Source organism: Sturnira hondurensis, unplaced genomic scaffold (assembly GCF_014824575.4).
Source record: "Sturnira hondurensis isolate 20B ecotype Veracruz unplaced genomic scaffold, ASM1482457v3 Scaffold0003874, whole genome shotgun sequence".
NCBI lineage: Eukaryota > Metazoa > Chordata > Mammalia > Chiroptera > Phyllostomidae > Sturnira > Sturnira hondurensis.
Window position 1 is genome coordinate 1,132,929 of NW_028076505.1, and position 27,299 is coordinate 1,160,227.

At 49.9% G+C, this 27,299-nt stretch overlaps 1 protein-coding gene across 1 annotated transcript in view; it reads left to right on the forward strand.

The window, feature by feature from the left end:
* The first annotated feature begins 3,662 nt into the window (after window positions 1-3,662).
* The window catches only part of PCP4 (Purkinje cell protein 4), a 53,151-nt gene continuing 29,514 nt past the window's right edge, over window positions 3,663-27,299 (forward strand). Inside the window, exon 1 of the mRNA XM_037042989.1 lies at window positions 3,663-3,765. Within this exon, the coding sequence (XP_036898884.1) occupies window positions 3,757-3,765 (9 nt within the window). The 5' untranslated portion in view covers window positions 3,663-3,756. The remainder of the gene's footprint in view (window positions 3,766-27,299) is intronic.

Sequence of the window (27,299 nt, forward strand, 5' to 3'; positions counted from 1 at the left end):
CATTCTACGCAGCAAAGCCACAGCCCAGTGTCGGGGCCTCTACTCCTGTCCCCGCCTCTGGAAACTCCAGCAGCTCTTCACTGCTTCTCAAACCCCGAGCGGCTGCAAATCACTACATGCATCTGCATTACGAGAATGTTCGTGTTTGCACCAGAGCCAGACCAGCGGAGCACGGGCCAGTTCCCTGTGTCCTGTCTGCCGATCCCCTCCGCCTGAGCACAGCCTGCAGAGCCCCGTGTGGGGCCTTGTGAGTGTTGCCCCTGGGAGATCTTATCCTCCGCCTCTGAACCCCCAGCCAGACAGGTGTTCCTGGGGAGGGTGTGGCTCCACTTCCACGCAGAAACTGAGCCCTGCTCCCCTTTCTCTTGGATATCTGCAGACCCCTTCTCCCCTTCTCCCCTTTCCAACCACCTGGGGAGTCCCAAAGGGCACCCTGCCTGGGCCTCCCAAGTGTGAACTTGGGAGCAGAGAGGGAAGTGGGGAGCAGATAAGAAGGATGCTGTCAGGAGATGCTGGCCGGCAGATCCTTCATTAGTTCGCAAGTGATTCATGCGGCCGGGATACCTAAGTAGATATAGACATGGATAAATATTTGCAGCCCATTTCTGTTGCTCTGAAGTATGAGTTATTATAACAGAGGCACCCACCTTTCCATCCGAAGGGGCCTTGCTGTAGACAAATTCCCATGGAAAGTGGCTATGAATTAAGAAGATTGACGCCCACAAGCCGTAGAGACTTGTGTTTCTTTGCTGCTTCCTGCTTGTGTTCACTCATGTGTAAGCAGCCCAGACAAGGGCTCGGCTTCCATGGGCAGCCTGTGCTCCCCAGTGCTGTTTCGGGGTCCTGTGGCCTTCTGGCCACCCACTGGGGTGGCCCTGAGGAATGTGGTTGCACTGGCAGGGAGTGTGACTGGGCGGCTAAAGGTCAAGGGGAGGAGGTCACAGTGAGTGGAGCTGAGTCAGGCCGAGAAGAGGACTAACCTAAGTTGGCGTGGGGTGGCCTGCTCTGTACGGGGAGCGGGGGCGTGCAGGGAGAAGGCGTCAGCAGACACTCGAGTGTTCTCGCCAGACCCATGGACTCCCACCCCAGGACCGGTCAGGTGATCAGACACCGATGTTCCCCGAGTTTCCCTTCCTGCCTGCTCCCCCCCGCCCCCCCCAAGCACTCAGCCCTATTGAAAAGCTGTTGACTGCTCGGTGCCTCAGGAACAGAGCGGGATCTCCAGCAATAACCCACGTTGGGGGGAGTTTGAAGTTTCACATCAAATGCTCTCCCTGTAGGTTGGGGCTCTCTGTCCTGGCTCCATCTTGAAACATACTTTCTTGAGAATATGGTCCTCAACAAAGAACCATGCTCACGGTCTCGTCTTTGATAGCGCCCAGAAGGGCCCCCATTCTCTCTGCCCCACACTTTTATTCTTTGGCATGAAGCTCATCCACCCCGTCCTGGGACCTGGAGAGTGGGGCCAGGGCCACGGTGGCACAGTCCTGGCACGCAGGGCCTACAGGGAGGAGGTGTGGACTCGGTTTAAGCAGCAGCACTGGCTTTTGCATGAGCCTGGTTCTGCATGTGCCCTGTGCTCACCCCTTCCTACTTCCTGCTCCAGACTCAGAGGAGTAGCTTTGGTGCGTCCAACTGGTCAGTTTGGAGAGTAGGTGATGCAAACATTCACAGGCCCCACTAGGCCATTTCTCTCTCAAGGTGACTGCAAAGCAGATGTCTCGAGACTCTGCCAGGAGCAGTGACGGTAGGTCATTCCCTGGCAGTGAGGAAAGGGAAGTAAGGAAGTGGCCCGGAGAGAATTAGAATTGCCACCATTGTTGGGGTGGAGAGGCAGGGTGGCCATTGGCAATAGAAAGTCTGGAAAAGGAAGGCGTGGAGGTGGGAAAACTCCCTGGGGTGCAAAGTGAGAGAGGGAGGAGCCCACGGAGGAAGGAGTTCAGGGTGGAGCCACCATGGCCATACAGAAGCCAGCGGAGGACAACCAGAGACGGGCTGTGCGTAGCACCGAGGCCACGGGTGGCTGTGGACTTAGTCTCTCCACGGCGGGGGGCACGGCTAAAGCCCTATGAGGCATCTGAGGATTGTAACCACTACCCCGTTTCTCATTTATTTATCCATGTGAGATATTTGGTAGCCATCACGTGGCTATGTCTGTACCTCCAGCAGGTCCTTGGCACCTTGTCACTTGGGGCATTTGCCATGACACAGCGTCATTGTTCTCGTGCTGAGGCTCTGCTAGAATCTGGGACCAGTTGAAGTTGTCAAGTTGCAGGGGTCACCCTGACCAGCGATGGGCCAAGGAGACCAGCAGCCACCTGCATCTCGGTTCTATGCAGCAGTCACAGTCCCCAGTCTGTGGCACCTGCCTTGTGAAAGTCAAGGGTCCCCTTGGGTACCGTGAAGACTCCTCAGGGTGTCACGAGCTCAGGACTGGGCAAGAAGATGAAATCTCTTCCTGGAGACACCGGGTGGCAGGAGGCTCCCAAACCTGCCGCAGATTCCAGAGTGAAAGTGGAGACTTCCCAATGCCAGTGAAGTTCCGAGCCACCGATAAACGGGGCGGGAGGCGCACTCCTCTTTGCTCGGGTCACGGCGTGACTCTCCAGGTCCATGTACCAGTCCTGCTCATGCCCTCCAACCAGGGGTGAAGGAAGTGCCTGGGGTGTGAGCAGGCTGGAGGTTTGGGGGCCAGGGGAAGGAGTGAGACTGTCACCGCTAATGGCTGAGGTCTGTGCTGCAAAGGGCGGGGGGAGCTGCAGGTGCCCAGAAAACAAGGGGGGACAAGGCAAAGGGCACACCAGTGCTACAGCTCTCCCTTCGAAAAGCCACCTTTCAAGTGCCCACCCATAGAGGAGTGGATAAAGGCTGTGAGGCATATATACAACGGAATACTACTTGGCCACAAAGAAGAACGAACTCTTACCATTTGTGATGGCATGGATGGACCTGGAGGGTATTATGCTCAGTGAAACAGGTCAGTCAGAGAAAGACAAATTCCATATGGTTTCACTCACATGTGGAATCTAAAGAACAAATTGAACGAACAAACAAAGCAGAAACGGACTCATAGACACAAAGAACAGATTGAGGGGTGCCAGATGGGAGGGGGGTTGGGGGCTGAGTGAAAAAGGTGAAGGGATTAAGAAGTACACACTGGCAGTTACGAAATAGTCATGGGGATGTGAAGTACAGCACAGGGAATATAGCCAATAATATTATAATAACTGTGGGTGGTGGCAGGTGGGTACTGGAGTTACTGGGGGAGGCTTCATAAATTACACACATGTCTAACCATTGTGCCGTACATCTGAAACTAACATAATATTCAATGTCAACTGTAACTGAAAAATAAAAGAAAATAGGCACACAAGCCTTTCCACTGACATTGACAAGTGTGTTTTATGTGCTGAAACCCTGCACCCCTTGAATGAATGAACAGTGGCAAACCTGGGACGATCTTTGTGCTTCTGACTTTGACTTCTTAAAAAATTTTTGTGGTCATTTCCTTCTCTCCCTTACAGAATCGGGAGCAGCAACCTGGTGTGTGTTCCATCTTTGTTCCACTAGGTGGCCCCTTGCGCTCTCAGATATCTGCCAGGCCTTCAGACAGGTGAATGCATCTCATTGGCTCACGAGAGGCATGATGCCACCGGGCAGCCCTTTTTAAGAGAAAAGCCAGGACCAGTGGAATAGCGACCCCTCAGCAGTGCTCTCTGTGCTGAGCAGCAGGACCAGAGCTGCGGTTAAGGCATCATGAGCGAGGTGAGTGGTATTTCTACTGGAGGAGGGAAGCCCCGGGCAGGGAGGGAGGGGGGGGGGGGAGAAGGGACCTCAGCTAGCTCAGAAAATATGAAGGAGAACACATCAGCTTGGAACTATTTGCTTGGAGGACCAACACTATTTATAGCTTGCTTTGCAGGGCAAGTGCAGAAACGGATTCAGTCTGCAAGTTTTAAAATTTGCCTTAGAAACTGAGAAAGGGATGCGTCCTGGGCTTCCGATGCAATTGCGACTTTGGAAAGCACTTTGGGTTTTAGCCCTCAGGAGAGAAAGCTGATGGTCTGAGTGTCTCACGAAGATCTGTGCTACTTCCCCGCCTGTGTTTGCCGTAGGGAACACCTTTCTGAGGGCTGGCAGGCAGGCGATGTGGGGGAAGCCGGCTTCTTGGGAAGAGCAGTGGGGAGAGGGTGTCCCCGCCCGGCAAGGGGACACACAGGCTGTGCAAACGAGGTCTGCAGTTCCTCGGGTACCAGGGAAGGAAATGCACCTCGGTCGGACTGTGGACAGTCTGTGTGTCTGTGTGTCCGTGGACCTCACACGGGGGAGACTTGGAAGAAGAGAGTGACAGTTTTAAATTGAAAGTCGCTTCTCTGAATGTGTTTATTCAGAATATATTTTGGTGGGGCACGCTGATGGGGCTCGTTTTATTTTTTTTCAGATTGTGTTTTCTTTCTTTCTAACGGGGCAGATTTGCATTGTGCATCCCTTCCCTCTAACTCTGCAACTAAGCCCGTTTTCACTTCTCTGGTTGGCACTTAAATGATTACTTTTAAAAATCTTATATCTTCTATGCCCCCCTTTTTTTGGCAGAGGGGAAATTCTTTTTTTGGAAGTCTAGAGTAAAATTAACAACTTCAGAACTGAAATGTGTCTTCACTGCTTTGATTTCTAGGATGGGCGACTTTTGGTATAAACATGACAGGGAGAAACAGTGGGCAAAGCCTGATAAAATTTAGGAGTGGGGTTTGGGTTGGAGCCGGGGGTTCGAGCGAGGGGGTGGGCGGGCTCGGGGAAGAAGGGGGAAGGGCTGGAACCCTCCGGACACCAGCTGCACCCACTGGCCCAGCAATCTCAGCTACCGTATTTGAGTCTCCCACCAACTCTGTCAGGTGGGTGCTGGTATTATTTTCACTAGACAGATGAGGAAACTGAGGCATGGAGTTCAAGGTCAACTAGTTCAAAGCCACCAGGAGGTGGCAGAGCCAGAACTTGGGCTGCAATTCTGGGCAGCCAGCTGCTACTTGGACGTTGGTGTCCAAGTGCATAAAGAATTCTCTGCACAGCAGGTGCTGGAGAAGAAGGAAGAGGAGGAGGGGGAGGGTGGGAGCCCAGGAAAAGGAGGTGGGGGCCCTGGAGTGGACACGGGAAATGAGTCTCTGGCCTCCATTTCCTGCGCCCCTGGGTGGGGGACTTTCTGCTGGACTCTGGAGATTCCAGAACATTGTGTGAGCTCACCTTGCTTGCAACAAGAAGGAATGGCTGTGTGCAGCAGGGTTTTATACATGACCCAACGGTTCGCGTGGCTGAAGGACTTGGAAACCAGCAGGGTCCTGGGCCCCCCTTCCTTTGATCAAGTCAGCTGCTGGGGACTGTTCCAGAGTGGGGGGCCTCTGCCAGCTCTCCTCCTCACTGGCTCAGCCACCCGCTTCTTCTGGGCATCTTCCTGCCTAGCCTTCTACTCATGTGCTCTCTCGAATGCAAGGTGCCCACTTCACTGTAGGTCCCCAGGGACAACAGCAGAGGCCCCAGACCTCACCCCACGATTAGGCTCCCAACCTGGTTTCTGCTGGACACCCCATTAAGGCTGCCCAGCCCCAGTATTCCATCGGCCAAGTTGGCAGGGGGTTGTAAGAATTCCCTGCCTTTGCTCTGTGAATCTTGATAAAATCCCACAAGATGCACAATCTCCCCTCAGCTGCCCAGGAGACCCTTCCTGCTTCTGCACACGCGGCCCCTGCCCCTCCTGTAGCCGTCTCCCCTGGTATCCTGTGCAGCCCCGCCCCCTGGCCACCTTCAGAGTGACCAGCCCTCTGGCTGATCTCCCGGTTTCTGGGGGCGTGCTCCTCGCAGAGGGGGAATTTGTCCTTTGACTAAACCTTAATCTGCTTAAAACATTTAATAAAGTTGAACAGAAGCTCCTTTCTGGCGAGAGAACTGGAAACTCCCCCCCCCCCCGCCCTTTCTCCTCAAGCTTTTCTTCAGTTGGACGAATGACATGTGGCTTTTAGTTTTAATAAGTCAGGCAGGGATGGGTTTCGGATGATCTTTATTGACTCGTGTACCCCATTACTGCAAGGGTCAGAGCAAGGAGTTTTGTCAGACATCCTGTGACTTCAGGATTTCTTTGAGGCTGGTGGGCAAATAGATCCTGCTTCAGAAGGATCAGGCCTCTCTGTCAGGCTTCTGTGCCCAGTGCAGAGTTCCTGAGCGCACAGCTGCCCCCTTGGGCCAGTGCACAAGCCTGCCTGGGTGGACAGACCCTCTGAGGGCCACATGCTCCCGGGGGTGGGCTCTGCTCCTCCAGGTCCTCCAGCCTTTAAGGAAACGGAAAGTGGGGGAAACTGAGCCTGGAGCTGGCTTTACACTGGGTGGTTTTGCCACACAGTGTCTTCTTTATCCCCAGTGACAATGCTTCTTTGGGGGAATGACATATGATTGAAAAGAGCAGCTCAAGTGTAACAAGGAAAGTCAAGTCCAAATTTAGGGCAATGTGAGAGAGTGGAGGTGGTTTGTGGGGGTGTCTAATTTGCATTTCGGTATTAAAGTATGTCAGATGTGCCTGGAGCAGTCTAGAAATAAATTGGAGGGTAATTCAGCAGGGATCAGAGTGCAGGCTTAGGGGTGTTGGCCCGATCAGAAACGCTGGGTGCCAAGTGGAAGTTCACACACTGCTCCCTCTCCGCTCCCTGCTGGGCTCCCAGGCACCGGAAGGATGGGAAGGTCCCCTTTGTGTAGCCACCTAAACACCGCCTGGAAAAAAAGAGTCCCACGAGCCACAACAATTAGCCTCATTTTCTTAGCCAGGTGTGTGTTTTTAGGTTGCTTTGCATAAGAAGTTATTCAGAAGAGCCAGCAGCAAAATGTTCCTGCACAAAGGGAAACATTTGGAGAGCTGATTTAACAATGACGCACCACCACCCTGTTGATGAAGGGCTGGGGGTGGGGGGGCTCCAGTTGCATAGGACATCAGCTGACAGCTATTAATTAGAGGGGAGACCCTTTGGGGAAAGCATCCTGGTAAGCCTTCGGTTTCGCCGTCATGGGTGCCTCTCTTTCATCGGCTTGGATGGGAGGGTACAACTCTGTGCCAAGGTTATGACCGTTTCTTCCATCCAGACATTGGCCACAAGAACAGGACTGTCTGTCGGAGGCGTGGTTTGATCACACCAGGGACATTTAGGGCAGATCTTCAGACCCACATGTCTGTCCTTAGCACAGAATGAGAAACTACTGCCTCATACACCAAATCGCGGCAGGAAGAAGACAGCAGTGGTGCCGGGCCGGACCGAGACTGCAGACGAAGGCTAGTCCCACTGAAATCCTGGGGTGGGCGCGTAGGAAAGACACAGTTTTTCTTTTGTCAAAAGTAGCCATCGGTTACAAAATACCATGTGACACTGGTTTGGGGCTTACCTAGTTAGCCATCAGAACACCCTGCTGGTGAGACACACAGTCAGATGAAACCGAGCTGCAGGGAGAATGATTATGGTCACGTGCCCTGATGATGTCACCATGAACTGACCCCTAGCTAATGGATGGATGATTAGGTTTGCAGGGAGCTGTGCGGTTCAGGCCAGTCGAGCACAGATTCTGAGGTCACTGCATAACCTGTGGGTTTTGCAGCTAGCCCCCAAGGCCTAGCAGCAGAGGCCAAAGGACCATGGAATTTCTCATGTTGTGTCATCCTCCTTTGGGCATGTAAAGCGGTGAAGGTATGGAAAGATTCCGCAAGATGCACATGATTTTGCTGAGTCACACCATGGTAGACGCCCTCCCTCCTCTAACCGGAGATCCGAGGTCTAGAAAGACACGAATTCCAACATGGGTTCGAAGTTCAGCCTTTCCTAACCTGGAAGAGGCCACAGTTACCCGCGCAGCCGTGTTTGCGGGGCTGACGAGTGGGGTGGGCCACCACGCAGCTAGTCCCCCCTTCCTGCATGCCTCAAGGGACGCAGCGGTGCTGAGAGCTCTCGCTGTTTTTCTCCTTCGAATTCTAAGAGCGACACAGTGTGCAAGATGTATTATCATTTTTTTCAGAAGGGAAGGTTGGCTAAATGAGTCACAGCTGATTTTATTAAAGGCTGGGTGGAATCCTGCGATCAGAATGACAAAGAAACATGGGCTTTTGTGATGGAGGGCGCCTTGAATTTATGATGAGCCCATTCTCTGCGTTATTTTTTAAAATTCTGGTTTCTGCTCTCCTGCTTTCGTGGCGGTGCTCTCCTGGGTGGGAGGCGTTCACAGTGCGTCTGCGGTCTTGCTTCTCGTCCACGGGGTGCACTGTACTCTCTGAATGTGTGAATAACATCACAAGCCCAAGCCCAGGGCTTTTCATTAATTCAGAATGACTTTCTGGAAAGGGCTTCCCACTGGGGGAAAAGAGGGAGTTTCAGGGATGCATATGCACAGGTTTATATTACATTCGACTGATATTTTAATAAAACACAGCATCAAGGATCACACTGTTAAAGTATTGCCTTATTCTGTTTGGGCTACTATAACAAAATACCATAGCTGGGTGATTAAAAAAACAGAAATTTATTGCTCACAGTTCTGGAGGTTGGAAGTCCAAGATCAGTGTGAAGCAGGGTCAGGTGAGGGCTCTCTTTTGGGTCACAGACTTGTCGCTGTGTCTTCCCTTGGGGGAAGGGGCGAGAGGGAGCTCTCGGGGTCTCCATTAACAGGACACTGACCCCATTCCTGGGGGCCCTGTCATCCCACGACCGCCAACTCAGCTGCCAAAGCCTCACCTCCTATCTTTGGGTGCCATTATCTTTGGGTGTTAGGATTTCAGAAGATGGATTTTGGAAAAATACAACATCCAGTCCATCGCAAGTATTATGGGCTGCATTCGTTTATGGGGATTATCCTGCCTGGATGGTGAACTTCCTGAGGACCCGGACAACTTTGTATTGTCAGCAAGGCCGGGCTCCTGGTTTGGCACTTGCTGATGTTCCGTTGTTGGAGGAATATGTGGGTTTCGGGGTGTGGGTTTGTCAGTGACTGTGACCATCCGATCAGACCTTCTTTTCTAAATGTTAAGATTTGTGGCCCAGATAGGTTTGGAGAGGAAATGTTCCATCTTTTGTTCTTTGCTCCTGGTTTGAAACCTGTGTTTGCCCATTTAAATCTGTCTACATTGAAAAGAGATGCATTGATATATATATATATATATATATATATATATATATATATATATATATATATATATATATATATATATATATATATGCAAAACAAATGCTTTCACAGCAGGCAAAGGAAATGAGAAAAATCGGGAAGAATCTTAACAGAAAGAACCCTTGACATTTGGGAAAATGTAAAGGAAAATAGGGGAGCTGAGGGAGGGATGGGGAATTTTAATATCCTGTAGTTCAGGGTTGTCCCCATTGAGATTATTTCATTTCAGATACGTTCTATGAAGTTCAAACAAAAGAGATTCTAGTGAGAGAGGCTGAGGCCATGGACACTGTGGAAAACAGTGGGCTGTGTCGAAATAGGAAACCGCTGTGGCTGTGCTGAGAGGGTGATCGCCGGAGCCTAAGCGGGTCTCCCGTCAGATTGCTCCCCGTGCCGAATCCCCCTCAGCCGAACTGCAAACACGGGCACGTGCCCGAGGGCAGGGATGCGGAAAGCAAGGGGTATATTTAAATACTACAATTCGTAGTGAAACATGAATCCTCGGTGTTAGTGTTAATTAAAACACATATTTTAATTATAGTTGCCGATTTGAATATTTGAAATTAATTTATATTTGAAGTAGGAATATATGACAACTCATATGCAGAGAGAGACCGATTTGTATTTTTCTTCTGGGACGTTGGACGTGGAATCCTGGACCCACGCCCCTGTGCAGCCGAACAGGGTCTGTCTCCACCTCCCCACCACCTCCAGGCGAAGAATCTGCCATTCCTCTCTTAGTCATTGGAACGGAGTGAAGTATAAATGTGAACAGAGAAACAATTTCCATTCAATCTGGTGCAGGTTCCTCTTGGGTATGGATGTGAAAATGTGCCATATTGGTCTCTGTTTCGTACTGTCAGCCGAGCAAACTTGCCACGCCTGATAATGGCCCAAGCCTGTAAACCCAGCCTTCATTTCTGGGCTGCTTTGCACGAACGATTCGGATTCAGCATAAGTTACGCATTCCAGGCATCAATCTGCTTGAATACTGTTTGTGCCTTGCAAATAGCCTTAAATTTATGCTTCAGAATCTCACTGAATCACTTCTCATTTCATTTCTGAAAGGGAAAGGCTGGGCCATATTTATAACACTGCCAGCGGGAAAATCAATCTCCCGCTAAATGCTGTTATTTTATATTGTACTCTGTAACTGCCACCTTATAAATAAAAGGCAGACAAATTAGGATCATAGAGCAGGAAGGTAATCATCTACAAATGGAAAACTTCCTTGCAGAACATCTAAGGGTGAAGCCAAAAGAGTGTGAGCTAATCAGATGAGGCAATTTTCATACGGTAATGTCACTAGACCAGAGAAGAGGGGCCAGCTCATGTCTCTGGGAGGCTTCTGGCCCCAGTGTGAGGACATCGTGGATTTTGCCAAGACTACAATCTCCCAGGTCATCCGTACTTCAGCGCTTTCCTCAGTAATCTGGAATGTCCTCTGAGTGTCAGTTTTTACATACTAGTTTCCGATGATTTGAGGGCCAAGTTTGTACTGGGACTGGTTTGAGACTGTGCTTTTCCTGGCGTGACGGTCTGGACCTGGTGTGGAGTGCATGACAGAAGAATGGTCATCGGTCCCGGTAATACCACACCTGTACCTTGGCCAAGATTCTACCTGAGTGACTAGCTATTTTAATTTTGTATGACATCTGAAAACAGGACCCCAGTGGTTGACAATCCTCGTTAGCATTTGTCTTAACAAAATAAAGAAAGGAAAAAGGTAACAAGGAGACAGGCTCTCCCTTTGTTCCAAGGTCTGTTGTGTAGTCATAGACTTCTCTGTTTCCCATGTGGCTACATTCCGATATTTAAAAACCAATTAAGAAATTATACTTGTTTTAAAATGGAAGAGTCTTACATATATAATTTCTTTATTAAGTCATATCCACTGTTTCATTAGGAGCTGTTAGAAACTTAGGATTTTTTTTCTTGAGCCTGACACATGACTCACTGTACCTGAGCTTTTTTTCCCTTTCACGTTTCCTCACACTTGTTTGACACGCAGAGAAATCCCCACCACTGTGAATCCGTCCGCCCGTGAGCCTGAGAGTAATTGTGCCGGAGCATCCAGGGGCCAGTCTCTTCACCTCTGCAGGGGGAGGGGTCACAGGCAGACCCTGGTGTCCTCGAGAACCTACCCACGTTCAAGATGGGCGAGGGTGTTGAGCTCGCCTTAAAATTCGTTATCTCTTCATTCATTTCAAAGAATTCTAGACAGGCCAGCAGCCAGCAAAACAGGCCTTTATGTCCTAGGACACCTCCTCCCCAAACAGGTCAAGGTGTCTCCACAGGATTCCGTCCTCTCCTCTCGAGGTCATTGTCCTGCCCGTTCTCTTTTTTGATGTTCCCACAGTTGGCTGTCATTGTTCTGTCATGGCCCAGGGTTTCAGAGCTGCCATCTGAGGCCTATCAGCTTTTTGGGAATGGTCCCTCGGTCCCTCGTCAGCCCTCCCACAGCTCTGGGACAGGGCAGGGGGTCGCTGCCCCCGGGGCCTTGGCTATCACTCAGAGAGCTGTCTCCACCAGTTTGGGTGGTGCGCCCTTTCGGGAAAACATTTTGAGCATGTATACACAATACGTTTTTAAAAATTCGTATTAAAGTGATGCATACTTGCTAATAGTAAGCAAGTACTTAATGTGCTAATTAGCACATTAAGCTAATGTGCTAACATATGAAGTGTGGTTATGAAACATACAAAAGTAAATATTAAAAAGATAAATTTTTGAGTGCCTAGGCCCAGTTTTTTAAAATTAATTTTAAAACCATACGTGCTACTGTGCTGATATGTGAAGTGTGGTTGTGAAACATACAAAAACGAATTTGAGCAACTTGAGAGAATGATGGAACCAACCGCACTTTGAGCGAGCATCCTGGCTGTAATGGCGTTATTAACCCTCACCGAAGCTCCGAGGCACAGCCTGTACTTGGGAAGGCTCATTGTAATTGGAAAAGCGTGGAAATCTATCGTTCACATGGTCTCGGTAACTGCGCCTCTCCTCGAGGCTGATCCTACTGGTTTTTAAGCTCCTGTTGGTGCGCTGGTAGGTAATCTCACAGTGAAAGGCCTGTCAGCGCTTCCATTTTTCCGTGGTTGCTTGGCCGCCAGTATCGGTGCTACTTTTAGTCTGTGGACATGTTTATTATTGTGGTAAAAACACACGGAAAGTGTACCATCTTGCCCATTCTTCGGTGTAACATTCAGGAGTGTTAATTTTATCCCCATTGTTGAGAAACAGATGTCCAGGACTTTTTCATCTTGTACAACTGAAACTCTACACCCATTAAACCACAACCCCCCCACCCAGCCGTCCCACCATCCCCTGGTCCACACTATTCTGTTTGCTTTGGATTTGTATGAAGGTGAGTATTCTGGTTCCTGGGTGTCAGTGAAATCACACAGTGGTTGTCTCTCTGCAACTGGCTTCTTTAACTTCGCACTGCAACTCCAGGGTTCATCCATGTGGTAGCAGGTGACTGTGAAGGAACTTTTTAAAGGCACGTACCTGCAACTGCGAGATTAGTTAAAGGAAGATCATGTGATCTACGGATCCTCTTACGGGAGCGTGAGGAACCACAGTGCAGCCATGGCGGTATTCTGAGAGCAAGTCGAGAGTGAGGGGACCCTGGGACTCCAGCTCTTCCCCACCCACCAGGTGTCAATGGCTGCATCAGCCCAGATATTAGCTATTGGTTAAGCCTAGTTTTTCCATATTGATTTGTGATCCTAAACACATGTAAACAGAAATGCTGAAGTTCTTTTCACCATGCACAATTGTCAGAATAAAGCACCTTACAAACCCAGAGGTGTCATCACACTGTGATTTGTGCCAATGATGCCCCCTAGAGTTGTGCGGGGTACAGGTGCAACTGAATACCATGGCCCTGCCCCTCCCTGCGGTACAGTCAGCCTGCTTAAGGGCCACTGACCTAGAGAGACACTGTCGTTTCCAGGGTCCTGCTTAGAATTCAGGGAAGTAAAAGAGGCCAGAGTTGTCATTTCATTCAAAGCAGTCATTTTAAAATAGGGAAGTAAGTGTCCAAGGGCTAATCTTGTTCAAAATCACAGAGCTCCTGAGGAAAAGCCGGTCTAGGTTCCACATATACATTTCCTACCCTATTAAATTTCTCATTGTCGGTCATAGCCTCCACCCAACCCAATTCTTTTCACTTGTCCCAATTCCATTTAGGACTTGAACACGACATATATTAAAAATAATGTTGTCCTGGATTTTTTTATTGGTCTTCGGTAAAAAAAGGATGACGACAGAAGTCTTGACAAAGACATTCTTTCTTCCACCAGGTCTTCGCCTTATTTTTGGAGGGTCAGGTGTCCACTCTGACCGCCTGCCCCTGCCCTCCGATCACAGAGGGGAGGCCGGGTGCATCTGCCTGAGGGTTCCTGGGCACCAGCTCAGTAAGCCCCCCGTAGACCAAGTTCTTTCTGCCCAGCCTGGCACAGCTGCCCTGACTTTGCACTTGCGCAAGGTGCCGCCATTCCTTGCCTCACTCTCCGTGGCTCTGTTTTCGTAAGAAAGAGCATTCTGAGCCCCCAAAGGAAACCCTTAGAAAATGTTTCCTCAGGGAGCGGTGGCCCTTTCTGCGGTCAAAAGTACTGTGAGTGTAACCAGCAGTCGCTTATTTTGTCACTCGCGTTTCTTTCCGCCTCCTAAATTACGAATCTTTCAAAGAAAGGGACTGTGACTCCCACACCTTTTCATGTTCCCAGCGCACACCATGGAACCCACGCTGATGGAGAGATCAGTTTGTGTTGGGGTTTGTGCTGGTGAGTGAAGAACACGTGGCCTTCCCCCGCACAGACCTGGTAGGGCAGCCGGGGAGGGAGAACCACGTGACGTTAACTGGGCTCCAGGGTCCACACAGGAGGCAGCTCTATTCACCATTCGGATCGAATGCCAGGGTGGCATGGGTAGTGTCCTTGGGCAAGCCTGGGGAGGGGCAGAAGGAGAGGAGACATCAGGAAAGCCTCCCCAGTGGAGCCAAAGCTTATCACCAAAGTGGGGAGCAGTGTGACATCGATGGAAGAATAGCCACGTAACAAAGGGTTAATCTTAAACGTCACGAATTTTAGAACCACATGAGAATTCAGCAGTCTTCAGGATCATCGAGTGGATACCTGTCTGTTGGGATACCATGTCTGATTTCTAACCCCTGCCTAGTGACGTCAACTGCTTTGAGCACACCGGACATTCCCCCAAGCTTATTGGCAAGTGTGTGGGGTCTACTGACTTCTCGTATCTTCCTCTGAAAGTGTTGAGGGAAGATCCTGCTCAGCGCATTGGAAATAGATGACATGAGGATGGTCATAAGAATTTTGGAATTGTGCCTATTGTTTCACCTTAAAAGTTCCATGTTCCAATAATGAGGAACGTCTAAGTGAGTGTAGGTGGGCCTCAGTCCTGTGGGATGGGAGCATTAGCGTCTGTCCACGATGGAGTGTCACTGCACCCGTGTGTGTGTCTCAGAGCCCGTGGTGGCTTCTCAACTATTATTATTATTTTCTTCTCTCTGGATCCTGTTGGAAGCCTGGGCTCCTCTTGTATTTATAGCTCTGTTCTCACATATGCATACGTCCTGTCAAAATAGTGAGAGAACTCAGCACCACGACGGAAATATTATTTCTGGCCATGTTCCATACCTCTGAAATGTGGGCATTTTGCCTCTTTCCTGAAGATAACTGCTGAAAATAGATGTAGCCATTCGTCAAGTGCTTCTCCCAAAGACCTCCTGCAGGTTCATTGTTGTGTTTTCATCTGGAGTCAGTCTTTCCCCTCTTCACAGCAGATCCGTCTCATTTTCTGGGCACTGTGCTGTGAATTTCCGAGTCATCGTTTTCTGTTTTTTTNAGAGAACTCAGCACCACGACGGAAATATTATTTCTGGCCATGTTCCATACCTCTGAAATGTGGGCATTTTGCCTCTTTCCTGAAGATAACTGCTGAAAATAGATGTAGCCATTCGTCAAGTGCTTCTCCCAAAGACCTCCTGCAGGTTCATTGTTGTGTTTTCATCTGGAGTCGGTCTTTCCCCTCTTCACAGATCCGTCTCATTTTCTGGGCACTGTGCTGTGAATTTCCGAGTCATCGTTTTCTGTTTTTTTTTTTTTTTCTGAGAACCAGATTTGGCTGAAATTCCAGCGAGAGCTCCCCTACAGTGGAATTTTGGATGAGGATTTTGAATTCGCACATGACAAAAATGTAAATGCAGCGTAATGTGACTTTAGAGCTACAAGCAGTGCCCTCAGGGGACCCTGCTCCTGTCCCTAAGTCCCTTTAGTATAACAACAAGAAAGCAGGACACCAACTGAAGGGTGAAGCAGACCTCCTAGAAATGAGGCAATTTAAAAACAAGCAGCAGTTCCGACATGGTTCGCTCCGCCGTCCGTCTCTGCAGGAACCTCTTGTCTGAGACTGTAGCTCAGACAGAACCGGGAAGTGTGAATGAGCCGGTGACTGGGCCACACGGACTGGGCCAGTGACCCAGTCTGTGGGGCCAGTGAAAAGCAGAAACGTGGGGCTCCATGGTAAACATGGTTAAGACTATCACGACAATGGGGACAGAGCATTCAGTCAAGCGTGGGGACTTTCTGAGCCAGTGATGCAAGTCACATGGCCATCAGGGTGGCGTTTCTTCTCCTGCACACCTGGGTGAAGGTGGGGCTGTCTGACTGCTGTTTAGTGGGAAAAAGAGATGGATGGATAGAGAGCGAGCCCACCTAGCAGGATGCTTGAACAAGAAGCCAAGCGACGCTGGCTGACCTTGCCGGTCTGTTGTGAGGATGGAGTAGTAACAACGGATTCAAAAACGCTTGGGAAGTCTACAATTTTTAAAGGCCATATAAGTGCTGAACTGTAACCCCATGTGGAAATCCCTCCAATCCCTGCCCCGAACACCTTTACAGAGTGTTGCTTGTTTACCCTGATGAATACCTTAGTGGCCTGTTTTGTCGTGAGATCTTTGTCCTGCACTTGTCATCTGTCCCCACCTTCTCCCCTTGCGTCTGCCCCATCAGGGACACAGAGGGCACATGTCTTAGGCGTGTTCCATTAGAGAAACACTTGGGCTTGGGTGCAAAGAGCTCTCAGCCTAGGAAGAGCCCAGGTCAACGTGTGCAGACAGGAGGCACCTCGGGGGCACGAGCTCCTGCCCTGTCCCTGGAAAGGAGCCTTTAACCAAACAACGACAGGGGTTATCTTCTAACACATTATATTGTTCTGGATTTTGCAGTGATTTGAAAGTAAAGTATGGAGTGAGTATCTGTCCTGAAGGAGACGCAGCGGTGGGACCGAGTTGGTAGGCAGTGTTGGTGGCAGTGGCAGTGGCAAGGTGCCTTTTCTTTTCCCGGGGAGGTGGCTGGAATGTTCCCCTCCCCAGGGAGGGGCTCATCACGTGGCCCGGGGAGCTTTTACCCCTGACTTCTACCCTGCGTCTCGATTGGCTTGAGCTCTGACAGTTGATTTAGGATGTAGCATTCCCCTTCTTCTAAGAGTATACAACCTCAGGCTTCAGCCGTGTCCTGAAGCTATTTTCGTTCAGTGGAGTGTTGGGCGGGGGGGTGGGGGGGGGGGGAAACCCGGGCTGCTTCTTCATTACCAAAAAAGAAAGTCTGTAGCTCGAGAGGCCTCGGATCACCCCGTCTTGGGGAAGCACACTGGGCAGTCCAAATGCCGAATCTTCATCTGCTCTCCATCACGAGCAGGAGGCATAGGAGGACTGAGCCCTGGCTTCCATAGGAGGAGTGTACGCATCCACGAAGCTGGTTAAACACGGGAAACGCAAACCTGAGTACCCAGGGTCGCCAAGCGAGAGCCGTGCGCATTGTCCTGGAGCCATGACCTCCCAGGTGCAGGGTACATGTCTGCAAGTTTGGTGTCAGGTGTCAGGAGTCACATGGATGCTGAACCCTGCACATGCGGTCGGTATCAGGGTCCCCCACAATTGTGTGAAGTGTGTTCACCCTGTTTTTCCTCCTGCAACCGCCCATGCATTCTCAGGCACAGAATTTTGTGAGATGTGGATTTCCACAATGAGGAGGGCCAGGCAGAAGGGTAGACCCCGCTTCTACCACCTCGTGGACCGAGGCATAAACACCTGTGTTGTTGGTGGCAGGGGGTCGTCAAAGTCAGGTCTTCCCTCTTCCAAGCCAGTGGCAAGTGTGGGGGCCCCTGAGTCAGTCTGCCCAGATTCAAACTCCAGACCCCCAACTCAGCCGCTCTAGGTCCTTGGGTGTGTTGTGAGACCTCTCTATGTCTTAAGCTTTGTCCCTATCGCATTGCAATAGTTCTCGTGCCTACTACCTCCCAGTGTCGTTTCCAGAGAAGTGTTATGCTGTTTGCATGTGCAGAGACGGAGCCTGGTGTCTGGGTACAAAGACAGGAAATGTCTTTGCCAAACCTGGAGGCATCATCGTTCACTCAGCCCTAAATGTGTGGCTTCTGTTGTTTCACAGTGGTTTTGGTTGTGTGTGTTGTGTTCCTTGTGTTCCCTGGTGAAGGAGTTGTGTACGGTAGATCACAATTGGCTCAGCTGAGGGGGAGCCACATTGCCACGGCGAGTGACCTTCCATGCCCAAGGTGGCTGGCTGTGTAGCACCAGGGCATGATTCTCCTGGCCCTGGGGGCATTCTCATTCTGTGTCTTTGGTCAGCCTTTGTCTTCATTTGATTATAGCCAGCACTGTGCTGTACCAGCTGTTTTGGGGAAGGGTTGGGGAAGGAGCAACGACGTTACTGCGAAAACAAAGCCAAGATGTATCTTTCTCTGTGTCCGGTTTCCGTAATCTGCAGATACCACGTGTGGATTTTCTGACCTCACGTCAGCTTCTCCAGCCCTTGAAACATGAAAGTCCTCCCCAAACCACATGATTCCAGAGGGGGCAGGCAGGGCTGCTATTTTTACCACGAGACAGTGTAGGTTTCACTTAGTTCTAAAAGGCTGGCCATGCCTGCTTGTTCTCCCTCACCGTCTGTACGAGGTGTTTGTCTTTGAAGAGGCAGTTCAAGGTAGTTTACTGGCACATCTTGGGTTCTGCCTTTGCCTTTCTCTTTTAATGACAGTTTTTTCTCTCCTGCTCTTGGCATCTGACTGGTCAGCCATCACTTCTTGGGATGGAGAGAGAAAGCAAATCTCTTCTCTCGGCTTGCATCTGGTACCTTCTGCATACGCTGTGAGAAATGACAGGTGGGGGTGCGTGTCTTTGTTCGTGAGCCTGTGGTCTTCCATTCGATCACAGCCGCCATTCTAGAAAGCATCTGCTGCTATGCCGACCGCCTTCTTCTGAGCAGGACCTAGGAAAGGACAGGACAGGAAGCGGGCTGGATGGAGAAGAGTTTCTTTGGAGAGTTTGCGGATTGAGTTGGACACACACATGCTGTCTCGGGGCCACCAAGGGCTCCCGGCTCCGTCTGCTGTCTTCCTCTGGTCATCCTTCTACCCTCCTCCTGAGACTGCTCTTTCTAGAAAAACCAAACCAAACCAAAACAAAACAAAACACCAACTGTGATTGGTACCAAACCCAGGAAACGGTCAGAGGCCCAGGAAACTTCCACCGAAATTAGTCACTGAATAGCTAGCAGGTAGATGCTGCTGACTTGGTAAAAAAAAATGATGACAGGTATTAATATTCTCTGTTTGGATTCTCACAGTAGCCATGTGAGATGATACACGTTTGATTTAACATCATCCTTGAGGAAGAAAAGCTGAGCAGGTGGAGAGGCCCGGACGAGAGCGCTGGCATCTCTTGCTCATGGCCATTCAGCCACCCGTGGGCTCCTCCTGGTCTTCCAGCTGTGCAGCCCCACGTGCTTCCGCCACCCTCACCCAGGGCAGGCAGACTGTGAAGGCGGGGGAGAGGCAGAGCTCGGCGAAGCCCCTTTTCCCCATTGCTTTGCAGCAGGTTCCTTTTAGGGACCGGATCTGTGCAACGTGGCTGATTTTAAACTCCTTTGATCCTTACAACCTGAAGAGGTAGGTGTGCTGGTACTCCCATTTTCTAGAAGCAGTAACCGAGGCTCAGAGAGGGTAAGTGGCCGGCACAGGATCACACAGCTGCTACGGAACAGGGCTGGGATAGCCTAGAGAGGCTGATTCCGGGACACTCTTCCCTTTGTTTTCTTTCTCAGATCAGGTTTACTGAGGCATAATTTATGTACTATAAAAGTTACCATTTTAGCTGCATCATTGATGAGATCAGACGCATATAGATTATTGTCCCACCTCCGAAAGTTCTTTCGTGTCTCTTTACAGTCAGCCCTTCCCTCCCCCCACAGCCCCGGAGCCTGCATTCTCCGCCAATATGCTCTAAACAAAAACAAACCCAATCCATGATGCCAGGTGTTTACACTGCCACCAAAATAGCTCCATCTCATAGGCTTGCAGATAAATTACAGCGCATTACCACCATTTCCAAACCTTGCCAATAGCTGAAGTACTACAGCTGTAAGAAGATGACAGAGAGGGTTACACCGGCATTTCCGGTCCTCGCTCCCCGTAAATCACTCTGAAATCTCACATGGCAGTGGCGCTAGCCTTCGGGGAGTGGGGAGGCCTCGGCTTCTGAGGCAGAGCAGTCCCTGCACCCGTCTGCGAGTGGCTTTCTGTCCTGCCTGTTGAGCCAACCTGTGACTTCACCCCCGCCCCCGGCTTCGAGTCTGGGAGCCAGGGATGTGGGCTGGTCGCCAGCTGCCAGCTGTGACCCCAGGGCCAACAAGGGTCTTTTGTGCCACTGCTGTGCTTCGCCCCCCATGGGCTGCCACTGAGGGTGAGCTCTGCTAGGTGGGTTAGATGTAGTTTTTTGGTTTCCTACTCATGCATTTATTTTCCAAAATTTTCAGAATGACAAATTCTGAAATTAATAAGTTTCTCCTTTTATAAATAGGAGAAACTAATTAATCAAATTCTTGGTTAATAAGTTTCTCCTATTTATAAATAGAATTTTAAAAGAATCTGGGCACAAAGAAACTTTTAAGGGTAGAAAATACTCATTTAAAATATTGATTGTGGGATAAAATATTGAGTTATAAATCCCCAAACAGGAGGGTCCTTTTCATAAATGGTCTCCCCAAACTACAGCAAAGCTAGTTATTTCTGTTACCATAAAGGTCAGGATGAAAATACCAGGAGCGGAGCGTAGGATTCGAGGCAGAATTCATCCTTTGGGCCTCACAGAGGTGACAGCTGGCCAGAGAAAGAATTAGAAGGAAGTATAAAGGTTACAGCCCTTGTCACTGAGGAGCCCCATTGATTTTTTTAACCATCTTTTTTTAAAAAGGGATCCAAAGTTCTCTTTTGACATTTGTGTCTCCACCTTTAGGGATTAAGTTAGTAAGTTTTCATGCTCGATTTTCAGAATGTTACTAGGAGAATTATAGATGATTTAAGACTATCAGAGGCACAAAACTAAATCTATCTTTTCCTTATCATAAGATCGTGGCGTGAGAGGGTTTTCTACTTTCCAGAAAAATTCACAAACTCTGATTTGGGAGAGGCCTTAAGTGACGTGCCTTTGATGTCCCTGAGAAGCCACCAGCTTAATGGCTGCCCTGGCTCCAGGCGGCCACCTGTGACCTGCTGGCCACCCAGCTGTTTATCTCGGTTCAGGGTGTGTTCGATGTGGTTTTGCTTCTCTGCTCATTTAAAATCTGACATTTCATCAGAGAGACTCACAAAGCCTTGTCCGTAAAGCGTGAAACGTAAAACCATAGAAACTTTTTCCTTCATGATGATAAAAAAAAAGGCTTCTCAAGATATCCTGAGATCTTTGGGGACAGGGCTCTGTCTTGACACCTCTTCTGGGCTGGGTGTTGCTTTTGCAAACAATCTGCAATACCTGAACCGGGCTACGCCAAAGACATGCAGCTTTGCGCTTTTCCTCTTACGCGTGAGCCATTGGAGAAATTGCTCGGCGCAATGCTCCCATTTCAGGGCGCTGGAGACACTGAAGCCATTAGAAATGTGACTATCGGGATGAAACAGCATGAAAGGAAGACAGCACCGCAGAGAAGAATTACTTAGGAGAAAATGCATCACCAGGGGCTGGATGGCGTTGAGTAGCATTTGCTAACAAGCACTTCTGAACCACCATGGGAATGAGATGGCTTTTTCTTTCTGTCTTTGCCAAATCTCCCCAACGACCTGGGAGACAGAACCCCACAGAGGGCAGGTGTTGGGAACAGAAGGCAGAGTGCTAGATGGTGCCTTGAAGCAAGTCCTCTGCCTTCTCTCGATACATAGATGCCATCAACCTGATATTAACAAATAATGCCTCTTCCGGAGAACGCTGTTGTGGATGGACAGGTGGGGAGCGCGCACCTACTGGGTGCCCGGTTCCTACCTGTGGCCAGTAGGAGCCAGAGGGTGTGATCTATCCTCAGAGGGAGGGGATGGGGTTTAGATAAGGGGTTTCCCCAGCAAGGCACAGCTGGTCGGGGTGGTATTGCACATACTAGTTCTCAAGAGGTGGAAAGCCCCCCTTGACCGCCATGGGGGTCCCTCACCCATGCCCCCGAGCTTAGCCATCTTCAGTCAAGCTCTCACCCACAATATTGAGGTGGTCGGTTTAGTCTCTGCCTGTCCCTCCAGGTTGGGAGCCAAAAATGTGCCCTTCTTTCGGAGAAGAGACTGTCTGGGCTTAGCCCAGTGCCTGGTTTTTCAGAGAAGTACAGTCCATGCAATAAGTCACCTCCACACCCCTACCCCACCCGCAAACACGGATTAAGTCTGGGCCCCTGACACTGCCTGCCCATGGTTTTGCCCATGGGCCAAGGTATCTACTTTTGACAATCTGCTTTTCAGAAGAATCTTTCATTTCTCAGCCTGGAAGAGACCCAGGTCCTTACACCGGGGAGCTCTGCCTTGCTGCCACAGTGAGGGGCTGACCCCAGGACCGAGAGACCCCCTCCCCTGGCCCCACTGACGGCTCAGTTACAGGCTGAACAGAAATGTCTCTGGAAGCCAGCAGCTGCTGGGGCCCCACTTCCCTCACTCCATGGGAGCTGTTGACTTTTCTCCTGTGTGGCCAGAGTGAACACACGCACGCAGAGGCTCTTTCTAATATTTGGTGGTGAAATGAGCTAGTCTCTCGGGGAGATGGGGGAAGAAAGGGTGGAGCGTGGGTGGAACCCCGGGGACCCTGGGGATGACCTGGGGTCCTTTCTGCTGCAGAAGGCCCTTTGCTCCCGAACCCTAGTGAGCTTTCGAAGTGGTGACTTTCTAGGCAAGTCATATCATACCACATTAAATATCAAGCCAAGTTCTTGAAGAAAATACAGATTTATGCACTTCAAGGCTATAGGTATAGATTCAGAAAATACTCTTGGACTGTCATTTCTACCCCACATTTAACCTGCTGGAATTCATTTCATTTTTATTCCCTTCAAATTTCTGAAATAAAAAAATACATATCTTTCTATGGGAACTTGCGTTGCATCCTAAAGATGAAGTAATGCACACTGGCATGATCCAAGAGACGAACACTGCAGTATCCTGGAGCTCGGGTGATAAAAACTCAAAGTGACAGCGTGGATTCATAACCTGCCGTCATAGCCCACGAGGAAGCCGCAGACAAGAGGTCTCGAGGACTGTGTTAGAATGGTTTTTGAAAGCCTTGAAATCACTCCACTTCTTGAATCTTTTACTTACATGTGACCCGAGCCGGGTGGGGCCACCCAGCAGCTTGAGGCTGAGCGAAATATCAGTAAAATAGTGATGGATTCTGTTTTTATGTTGAATGCTGGTATTTGCTTATAAGGACTTTTGGCATTATTTTTAATTTTTCTAAAATATTGAATTAAATTATTGTCTTTTTCAGCTTCACTAAGGTGTCATCGACAAATAAAAATTGAACACCCTTAATCAGTACAATGTGGTGATTTGGTACATGTATAAGTTGTGAAAGATCCCCACCATCAAATTAATTGCCACGTCCACCGCCTCACACACTCATCTTTTTTGTGTGTGAGAACATTTTAGTTCCACTCTCCTAGCCAATTTTAATTGTACGACTGTGTTGCCAACTGGAACCACCATGTTTGACATCAGCTCTTCAGTCCTTGTCATCTCGGAGCTGAAAGTTTGTGACATTTTGCCAGCCTCTCTGTATGCCTCCTACCTGAGACCCTAGCCACCTCCATTCCACTCTGTTTCTATGAGTTTGACTTATTTTTTCAGATTCCACATGTAAGTGATCCTGTGCAGTATTTGTCTTGATTAATAAGTTTCTTGGTCCCCCATCCCCACCCCCAACAGCGCTGAGCAAAAGAAAGTATGGTGGCACAGTGCCCTGAGGTGCTCAACTCGCTGGTCTTCATTACTTACACATTCCTGCGGTTTTTGAAAATCAGTAAACAAACCTGGATTTCAGGGACCTGCTTGGGTGAGCCCCATGGCCCCCCCGGGGGTGGAATGTAAACCCTCTTGGCCCCCCTTGTATTTTGTGCCTAGAAATGCCTCAGTCACCTGATGCAACTGTGACGACTCCAAGAACAGTATGACTTTGTGTGGATTTCACAAGGGACCATAGTGGGCAGGGGAGTAATCCGGTCACTTCTTTTCAGAGGAAGCCTGGGTTTCACGCCCCATGCAGTCAGGCCGCTTGTGCGTGTGTTGATGAGGGTCAGGAAAACAGCACTCTTTCTGGTTGAGGCGATGCTGCTGGTGTGTGTGGTCAGACATGCCTTCATAGCCACTCCAAGTTCAAGGCTCAGGGCCGAGTGGACCTGGAGTCAGTTATTGACCGGAACGTTGGCGTGGCCTGTCCCACGAGTGGAGTACCTCCGGTACCAGGAATTGTGTGTGGTTTTGCGGCTTGGTTGTGAAGAGTCGCCCAGCCAAATTGATGTGCTGAGTCGTGCAGCTCTCACCGGGTCCATCAGTGAGGACCCCATCAGTGAGGGCGGCCAGCTTGACGCAGACTCCACAGACTTCTGGCAGGTGTGAAGGGACAGCATGTCACCTCCTGCCCATGCTGCGTCAGTGTGGGGCTCCACCTTCCTGCTCTGGGGCTTCCTCTGTGTCCCCAGGCAGGTCCTGGGCTTGAGCCATTACCCAGTCTTGAAGCATTGGAAATTGACACTCTGTGATGCCTGTTTGGACCAGAGGGAGACAGGGGCAGGTGACAATGTATTTGCCTTCTCTTGGCCGGGGTCTGCCCTCCGACGCAGGCTGCAAGGCCTGGAAGGGCACGAGGTCAGGGTGTGTGGCACTGCCAGGGGGATGGGGGACCCTCCCATTGCTCTCTCGTCCCTCTTCCCAGCCGCCCTCCCTCCTTCTTGGCTCCCTTCTCCCGTCTGCAGCACCAATAGCGTTCAACTCAGGCTCTGCTTTCTGGAAAACGAACGCATGCTCTTTGTTCATTCCCTGCTGCCCCTGCTGCAAAGGGACTGTCAGGCGAAATGACTTCAGAAATTACACCTTCTTAATACCACTCCTGCCTTTTTATAGCTGCTTGGCACCTACTAGATTATCAGAAGGGACTATCATACACTCGCTCTCTATTTAGGCTCCTTTTAATTGGGGGCTTATTAAATTCTGAAATGCTACCTTGTTATTAGTTAACATCACCGAGGAAGGACGCCAGGCTTGCGCTGCCTGGTGTGCTTCTGAGAGGTGTGCCCCTCCGGCTGGGGACCTCCACTCGGTGGACCCCCAGCATGTACGCAAGCCCCTGCTTTCGCCGGAGACGAGGGCTCCTGGAATGCTGTGATTTTAATTTCCTGTGCCATGTCCTTAGATGGGATTTAGCATTTCCTAGTGGTGAAATGGGGATAATATAAAAAGAGAAATTTTCAAGAAAATGTTCATGAATTTTCTTATTCATGATTCTCAGGGTCAGTTGAGTGGCATACCTTTCCTCACCCAGGACCCTGGCTCTTTCCAGAGGTCCCAGGAATGATGTTGTCTTGATGTGTTTGAAAAGGGGACGCCCAAGTGCCTGAGGCAGACAGGCACAGAGCTGGCTTGCTCAGCAGGGACTCGGATTTCAGCTGTTATTTTCCTAGACCCTTAGGAGCACATGGAAGAAGATGCTAGGTCCATGTGGGGCGAGGTGTCTCTGAGGGTCCCAAATAGGAGTGTTTTATGAATGTGAAGTTTAGGGTGGAAGTGGAGCTTGAGTTGACCAGAGGACCTGAGTGGGGACATCCGTGTCCGGTGCCACAACAAGGGGCAGACGATGAGAAACACAGCGAGATTCTTCTGGAAACAGAATTATCAGGAGCGCTCCTGTTTCTGGTTTTGCTGTGTTCCAACTGCAGATTTTTTTGCCTCCACTTGTTCCCCCACCAAGGAAGAAATACACAAAAGCCCCTGTATGCCAGCCACTGCCATTCTCGGTGGCCATGGCGGTGGGTGCTCCAGGTCCATTTGAAAATGTGGGAGCGACATCTGCTGATAAAAGGGTATGGGATGCCCCGTGTAAGAAGCTCTCAATGCATGCGTGCTGGTTTTCTAGGGAATTTGGACGGTGTATTCCACACATTCACTGTAGCCTGGTGATTGTGACGGTGTATTTGGTCGGAGAGCATCTTCCTGCCGTCCGCACGCCCTCACATTCTAAGTTGGATCGATGTAAACTGAGTGACCCAGTGGTGGTATTCATGATGTCATGGCATCATTTCTGAAGGTCTCAGAACAGAGCTCGGCACTCAGATTCTCGTTTCGGGGTTTGCCCTGAAGACAGTTTTTCATGCCCTTCCCTTTAACATTTCATCTTATTTATCAGTCCAGTTAGAAGAGATGATATGCTTCTGCTCAGTAGGTTAACACAGGTTCTCAGGATGCTGAGCTCACGGTGGGGCTCATGGATCGAGGAGGCGGGGTCTTCTCTCACTTGGCGATGACAGCGGGGGCGGGGAAAAGTTAGCACACTCCCTCAGTGCACTAACTTCTATCATCGTGTGAGAAAGAACCTTTTCCCTACTGGACGTTTGGAGAATGAAATCCATTCGTTCATCCACCCATCCCTCCATCCATTTCGGTACAGCCTAGCTATGGGTTTTTCTTGTTATTTAAATTTCATGAAAGACAGAAATTCTACCACTGATCCCTGGACTGCTGGTTTGACTCTGCTGCTTTGTATGAGTCAAGTGTCCTTAACACTCTCTGTGGGTGCTTATGAAGTTGCATTGACCCTCACACAGGACTCTCCCTACCTGCCGAGGAAAGCCCTCGGGAGATACTGGGAGATGCTCGGGCTTGAGGTTTAAAGGGAAGACTTTGAAGCCGGAATCTCTGGGCTGGGGTCACAGGTCCACCACTTCCCAGCTGCATGACCTTGATCGAGTCCTCTCTGTGCTCTAGGACGCGGTCTGTAAGGGGGTGGATGGGCGGTGTGTCCCTCGTCAGGGACGCTGTCAGAATTCTATGAGACAATGGCGCGCGGGGGGCCGTGGAGCACGTCTGGACGAGGTCCATGTGGGCATTGGCCACCCCAACAGCGGCCTGACTTGGATCCTCCCCATTTACCGATTCAACCGCCTCACCTGGTGCCCAAACAGTCTCGTGTCGACCACCAAGACCCCGGGGGCAGGAAAGCTCTTGGGTGACTTCCCCAGGCTCTCAGCCTTGCCTGAAAAATGTCACAAGGTCTCAGAGAATTCTGAAAAAAAAAATGCTTTCAACGACTAGTTCTTTTTTGTCAGGATTGTTTTCTGATCCGACACACCACCTCCTTATGACATCTCTCAGCTGCACTTTGCATCTTTTAGATGAGATCTGACACAAAACCCCGTCTTAGAAATCCTGGGAAAGGACTCCTTTTTCTCCTCTGTGCACATTTCAATTTTGGTTTTCTCCAGGCTTCTAAAAAGTCGTCTTTTATGAAGTGAAGTATTCATGACATTTGAGAGGTGTCAGTGTTCAAGGTAGTTGGAGACTGTGGGTTGAGTGTGCACCTATTTTACAAGCTGTTTAATGGGATTTTATTCAACTCTAGAACACTGGACTTCCATTTCGTGGAATCTGATTTTTTTTAATGAGCTGTCTACACATCATGGGGGGAAGGGTGGAGGGTTTGAACACCGCCAACAGCCACTGTGCTGCTGCCTGATCCTCCGCAATGGTGATCAGATTTCCATCGAGTGCAGCGAACTTGAACT